Source organism: Artibeus jamaicensis, unplaced genomic scaffold (assembly GCF_021234435.1).
Source record: "Artibeus jamaicensis isolate MK-2021 breed Jamaican fruit bat unplaced genomic scaffold, CSHL_Jam_final contig_3109, whole genome shotgun sequence".
Lineage (NCBI taxonomy): Eukaryota > Metazoa > Chordata > Mammalia > Chiroptera > Phyllostomidae > Artibeus > Artibeus jamaicensis.
Genome location: NW_026521716.1, coordinates 1,487,343 through 1,494,046, shown reverse-complemented (window position 1 = coordinate 1,494,046; position 6,704 = coordinate 1,487,343). Strand labels below are relative to the sequence as shown.

The 6,704-nt window shown below is 67.0% G+C and overlaps 1 protein-coding gene across 1 annotated transcript; it reads left to right on the top strand.

Moving 5' to 3' along the window:
• The first annotated feature begins 312 nt into the window (after positions 1–312).
• Positions 313–6,425, top strand: FGF3 (fibroblast growth factor 3). Its single transcript, XM_037135222.2, has 3 exons — positions 313–529; positions 2,558–2,661; positions 6,066–6,425. Exons 1-3 carry the CDS (start codon positions 313–315, stop codon positions 6,423–6,425), a joined length of 681 nt encoding a protein of 226 aa, XP_036991117.1.
• The last annotated feature ends 279 nt before the right edge of the window (positions 6,426–6,704 follow it).

Sequence of the window (6,704 nt, the reverse complement as noted above, 5' to 3'; positions counted from 1 at the left end):
CCGCCGCGGGACCACGTCGGCCTTTTGTTGCCGAACCGTCTTTTCTTTCAGCGCTTCGCGCAGCAAGGGAAATTTCACCCGATCCTGGGTGAAAATTAAAGGAGATTCTCTCTCTCTCTCCCCCTTCTTCTCTCCCCTCCTCCTCCTCCCGCGTTTCTCCCCTCCCCGCCCCCCCTTTCCGCTCAGCCGGAGTCGGCACCGCCTGGCGCGGGAGCCGGCTCCGCGCGCCCAGCCCAGCTCCGCTGCCGCCCCTTCCATGGGAGCCGCGCTCGCCTGCAGCCGCCGCCGCTTCGAGGCGGGCGCGATGCCACGATGGGCCTGATCTGGCTCTTGCTGCTCAGCTTGCTGGAGCCCGGCTGGCTCGCGGGCCCCGGGACGCGGCTGCCGCGCGATGCCGGCGGCCGCGGTGGCGTCTACGAGCACCTCGGCGGGGCCCCCCGGCGCCGCAAGCTCTACTGCGCCACGAAGTACCACCTCCAGCTGCACCCGAGCGGCCGCGTCAACGGCAGCCTGGAGAACAGCGCCTACAGTGAGTGCGCGGCCCGCGGTGTCGCGGCCGGGGTCCCGGGGAGGGGCGGTGTCGGGGAGGGCTCGGCGCTCCAGAGGTGCCCGGAGAGTGAGTCTCTCCTGCTGCGTGAGGGAGGCTGGCCGCCGGGGTGCCCTGCCCTCCCTCCGGGTCCAGAGGAGCGCGAGGGGGCCCTGGGGTAGGGTGGGGCTCACGTCCGGAGAGGACCCGGGCGGCTGCCAGCCCGCGGCATCTGCCCCTGCCCCCTGCCCTGCTGGCTGGTGGGGGGGGGGGGGGGGGCGGTAGGCGGCCCAGGGCCCCTCACTGCAGCAGTCAGGGGCCCTGACAAGTTCGAGCCCTTTGAGTTTTTCGTAGAAAAGGCGCTGGACAAGGCATTTATCATCCTCTTTATTATTCTGACGACTTCTCCTCCTCCTGTCGACCCCCCGGGCGCCCCACCGACCCTCTGCCCTACCCGCTCGCGGCTGCCCAGGTGGCGGGCAAGCGCCGCGCTACCTCTGGGCAGAAGATAGCCGCCCGGGACCGCAGCCGCCACCAGTACCGTGTCTTCTCCCCGGGTGGAACCTGCGGCCTCTGGTCTCTACCCTTGGCCTCTGGGCGGCTGGCCGGGAGCTGACTCAGGACACGGGTTAGGAGCTCAGAGGGTCTTCCGCTCGTGCCCCGGTCCTGCGCGGCTCTGGCGCTTGGCTCCTCTGACGTCCGTGCCGGAGCCGGTGCCGTCGCTCCGCTCGGTGGGGAGCCCCGAGTTCGGGGTCTGGCCCGGCGGCCGTGAAGAGGATGGGAGGATGGCGGAGGCCTCCGCATCTTCGGGCAGGGCGTGCGCTCCGCTCCTGCGGGGCACAGGACGCCCTGTGGTGGGTGTAAGGCGGCAGCGGGAAACCGCTGCTTCCTCCAGGGCAGCCGCAGCCCTACGGGGGCGTTTTGGGAGGACTCTTCGGGGCCGCGCGGCAGAGATCGAGTGTCCCTGGGCCTTCTCCGTGCACAGGACCCGGCCGCGGGAGCTTCGAACTTGCTTCCCGAGGTCACCCCGGTTCTGCCTAAGTCCGGTCCACCCACTGGAGCCGCAGAGCATCCAGATTCTTGGGGTGTCCAACGCAGACAGCAGGGAAATGGAGGGCGCTTGTCTGCGGTCCCCCCTGTCCTGCAGCATCCAGTAGGGAGTTTCTCTGGTCCCCGGCCTGCCTGCACCCCTGAGCGCTCCCGAGAGTCTCCAGCGGCTGCTTCTTGGTCCCTGAGATTGGCCCCTTGGAGACTCACCCCTGGAGAGAGGTCCCTCCACACCCCAACCCCCTTGTAGCGGTTCTGGGGCAAAGGCCCCCCACCCCTGGGCCTTTGGTTGCACTCCCTGCCCCCAAGAAGATGTGCACTTGTGTCCGGGAGGAAAGGCGTTAGGGGAGATCAAGACTTTCTCGGGGAGTGGCTGAGCCCCACACGCTTCCTCTGTGAGCTCTGGGCTCTCACCTGGTCCCCTGCCAGACTGTCCTTTCGGTGGCACGGGACCGTCACCTCCTGCCCAGGTCCGATGCCAGCGGGCTTGGGTGACACCCTGCATGTGCGCCTGGATGACATTGTCAGCCGTCCTGCTCTGGGACCCCGGGGCACCGTGGCACGGGCCGTGGGGCTAGAGAGCCCACACTGGCGCCTGCAGCCCGGCTTCGGATCCCAGCTCACACACGCGTGTGCGTCCCGGGCGGGGCGCTGGACCCCGGCAGTCTCCGGAGACTCACTGGCGAGGCTGACTCCACGTCCTTCCAGGCCACACTCCCTGGCGGAGAGACAGGGGCAGAAATAGTAGCTTCTTGTCCCTCCCCCACCCCCCAGGTTTGAATTTCTCTCCTTGGGGCACCTTCTCTGCTGTGGCCGCCTTTCGCCTCCCGCCTGGGCATCGCTGTCTCTCCCCCGAACACCCTACGTCGGCCTCCTCGGGTGTGGGTTTCAGCTGTGGGCAGGGCCAGCGGGCGCCCAGCCCTCAGCCCTCGACCTGTGCTCGGGGGAGGCAGAGGTGTGATGAGCCCTCCCGACGCTTCCCAGGCATCCTAGAGATCACGGCGGTGGAGGTGGGCGTTGTGGCCATTAAGGGACTCTTCTCCGGGCGGTACCTGGCCATGAACAGGAGGGGACGGCTCTACGCTTCGGTGAGTGCAGGCTCTCTCTGGGGTGGGCATGGAGGGCCGCCATCTCCCCTGTAGGTTCCTCGAGGGAGTTGGGAGCAGGGCAGAGGTGTGGTCCCCACCCCACCGCCGTTCCCACTGGAATAAGGGGACCCAAGTGACCCTTGGGTGGAGCAAGTGTGAGCCCCGCCCAGGCCAGAAGTCCTCTCCCCGGAGCTCAGGGAGGAGGAGGCAGCATGTGCAAGCCAGGTCTCCCCAGGGGTGGAAGGAGCCGGCTGATAGTTCTTAGGAGGGGACCCAGAGGAAGGGAGATGGGACCTGAGTCCCAGGAGCACAGGCTGGAACCCAGCGTGCCCTCCGCCTGGGCCCTGGGGCTGTGGGCGGGAGGGGAGTGAAATACACGGCACCGGGAAACCTGCCTCCCCCTGGTCCCTGCACGCACACCGGCCGGTGCTTTCTCAGGCAGCAAGAGGGGCTTCGTTCCGGTAGCCGGCCCACGCGGCCCCAGCCCCGAGGGTCGCGCCCACGCAGACCCCTTCCTCCGCTGTGGGTCTGCAGGGGAAACGCACCATTTCACCCCTTTGAAGTCGGGCGGATCACCCTCGAGAGGGGTCACAGGAAAACCCGCCTGTAAACTGATTCTTTTGTCACAGATGCTCAACCGCTTTGCAAAAGGAAATGCAGAGGGCTGGAATGCGCCCCTCTGCCGTGCTCTGACGCAGGGGCCCCTGGGTGGGGCCTCGTCCGGGCGGGGGGCCCCTCTGGCTCCCTGCCTCTCAAGCCGCAGCGGCGGTTCGTCCACAGGGCCTGCCCTCCGCCCGGGGTCTTGTCCGAGCTGTTCTAGAGGTGGAGTGTGGCTTTCCAGTCCCTCAGTGCCGTACCCTGGTGTCCGTCAGGGGAGCTGGCTTTCTGTTCCTGAGAGGAGGGGACACCCAGGGAGGAGGTGTTGCTGGCCTGCACTCATGGCCGCTGAGGGCCTCTTGGCCACACCGGGGACATCCACAGAGGGGCCGGGAAGGCTGAATTGAGAGGGGAAGCCTAAGGCTACTGCCATTGCTTTTATGGGCGACCCAGGCCCAGGCTCTGGGGACAGAACGAAGTGTGAGCTGAGCTTCCGTCCCCAAGAGCTGATGGCGTTGGCTTTGGGGAAGGAGAAAGAGAGGGTCCTGGCCTCACCGGGAAGCAGCCAGGAGGTCTAGCTAGAAGGTGCGGAACTTTCCAAAGCACCAGCAGGAAAGGCTCCCTGCCCTGCAGAAACCTGGAGGTAAGGCAGCCAGGTGCCGCACCACACCCCCGCCCCGGGCGCCACCAGCCAGCCTGTGAGTGCTGTGCCCGCTGCCCTGCCTCTTGGCTGTGGGGTGCCCTCATCTCTTCCTCACCTCCCAGGCCACCTCATCCACTTCTGTGGCTCGGTGGCCTTTGCACCCTGACAGCCCCCAGCTCCAGCCCTGATCTCCCTTCTTAGTTAGAGGTCACCCCCAACAGCACACAGGACAGCACGCCCCAACAGGGTGGAGCAGCTCCCTGAATGCCCCCCTTTAAAGATTGCTGCCCCCCAGCCACTCACTCCAGCCCACAGCCGGCCGGGAGCCACGGTGGACGCCGGCTGACCCAGCACCACACCCAGTCCTGGGCTCTAGCCCTGAATTCTTCTGCATCCGCACCCTTCGCCTCCCGCCAAATCCCCTCTGCCGGAACCCTCATGACTCAGGCTGGCATCTCAGCAACCTGGGACAGGGCTGCTGGCCTCCAGACTCATCCTCCTCCAGTCCATCTGTCCATCCGTCCGTCCGTCCACCTTTCCATCTGTCCACATCCATCCATCCACCTATCCATCTGCCCACCCTCCCTCTCTCCCATCTGGCGTTCCTTCCTTCATTCAGCAGCGCCCTCCACCCCTTGTGGGTGGACCTCCCTGGTCTTAAAATGCAAACCCACTCCACGGGGGCCTCCAGGACCGCCCCATTGCCCACAATCATCACTCAGGTGCCACAGCTCCACCCCCAGAGCAGCGGCCCAGACGCCTTCTGCCTCCACCCCCGCACCCTCACTCTGTGACTCAGCCCCTCCCGGCTCTGGCCCCCCCTCAGTCCTGCAAAACAAGCCACCCACCCGCCCTTCTTCCATGCCTTCAGCCACCCTGTCTCTGCATGGAACCATCCTGTCCCCAAAGCTGTCCACTGGACAGCCTACCCCTCCCTAAGGACCTTCTCCAAATGTCACCTCCCTGGGGACAGTGTCCAGTTGACTTTCTCCTGACACCTGCATCATGCCCGCCCATTGCCCTCCCTGCACCCTTGGGAGCCCCCAAAAGGTGCAACAGGGTGTTCAGCTCCCCAAGAGCCCCCACAGGAGGGCCTGAGCCCCTTGCTGTCCAAGGCCCACAGGACTGTGTCTATTCAGATGGTTCCCTCCACCCCCAGCCCCCACCGGGTGTCTCAGCAAAGAGGTATCTCAGCCTCTGACTTCCTGGAGGGTGGGTCTGAGCCCTGTGGACGCCCCTTCTTCAGGTCGGAGGATGGGACAAGAGTCACAGTCCGGCGTCGGGGACAGAGCTCGGGGGTGGGGCAAGTCTGCCCTGAGCCCCCACCAGGCAGGGGTCGGGCGCTGGCCAAGATGGCACCTTACCCCTTGTGATCTGGGATCTGGCACTGCCCAGATCAGGTGGGGAAATGGGCCTCAGTTTCCCCACCTGTGAAGTGTGGAGGTTGGTCTTGAGCACCCGAGCTCTGAGCCTCCACCTGTAGGAGGAAGAACAGAGATGGGCGGGGCTTATAGGGACAGGCAGGCCGCCCCCCCAAGTCAGCTGCACCCACCCCCACCGCCACCCATGCATTGTTGCTGAAACATCTTGCTTCCTGAGTCCTTCCGAGTCACCCGTTGCCGAATTCCTGGTCTGGTCCCCACCAGCCCGGGACTCAAGAGTGGGCTGCAGGGCCACCTGCACTCAGGGACAGACCCCGAGGGTCTCTCGCTCCTGCTGGGTGGCCGGGTCCTACTGCCCGCCTTCCCCTGTGCCCAGCCCTGCCCCTTGTAGTTCAGGGAGGAGAGGCCTGAAGGGGGGAGGTGGCTCTGGGCACTGCAGTGGGGACCGAGCCTCAATGGCAGGTCGGGCGGGCCGTGGAGGGGCGTGGGAGACTGGAGAACCCCGAGGGGAGGCAGCGGGAGCCACTCTTCCCAGGGGCTCAGGAAACCTCGGCGGGGAGGCAAGGATGCTCTCGCGGAGTCCCAAAGGCCAAGTTCCCCAGACACGGGTGGGAGGAAGGTGAGGCCCAGCCCAGGCAACGGTGTGGAGAGCCAACAGTGCGTGGGTCTGGGCCGGGCGCAGACAGGTGGGGGCGGCAAACAGGAAGCTGTCCCTGGGACCCTCGTCCTGCGTCCGGTGGCCTCCCGGGCCGCTGACCGCGCGTCTTGCCCCACCCTCCCAGGAGAACTACAACGCCGAGTGCGAGTTTGTGGAGCGGATCCACGAGCTGGGCTACAACACGTACGCCTCCCGGCGGTACCGGACCGGGCCCAGCGGGCCGGGGGCCCAGCGGCAGCCGGGCGCCGAGAGACTGTGGTACGTGTCCGTCAACGGCAAGGGCCGGCCCCGCAGGGGCTTCAAGACGCGCCGCACGCAGAAGTCCTCGCTGTTCCTGCCCCGGGTGCTGGACCACAAGGACCACGAGATGGTGCGGCTGCTGCAGAGGGGGGCCGGGCTCCGCAGCAGCCCCCCCAGGCCACCCGGCAAGGGCGCCCAGCCCTGGCGGCGGCGACAGCGCCAAAGGGGCCAGGGGGGCGCTTAGCCGCCAGCCCCGGGGAGCGGAGGCCTCACGCGCTCTGGCCGCACGGCCGGGCGTCCACTGTCCAGCCTGGCTGACCGTCACGGCTGGGCAGCTCCCCGTGACTGACTCCTCACTCCTCCCTCCCCCTTTCCTGCTCCTGCGCTGGTGGCTCCTTTGGGGGTGACAGACGGATCCCCAGCCCCTCCTGGTTTCCTCGGGCAAGTGCCAGTCAAATTGGGACCGGAGGCAGAGCTGGGGGGGGCGATGCTTCGAAGGAAGGCCCTGTGGGCGGCGCTAGCC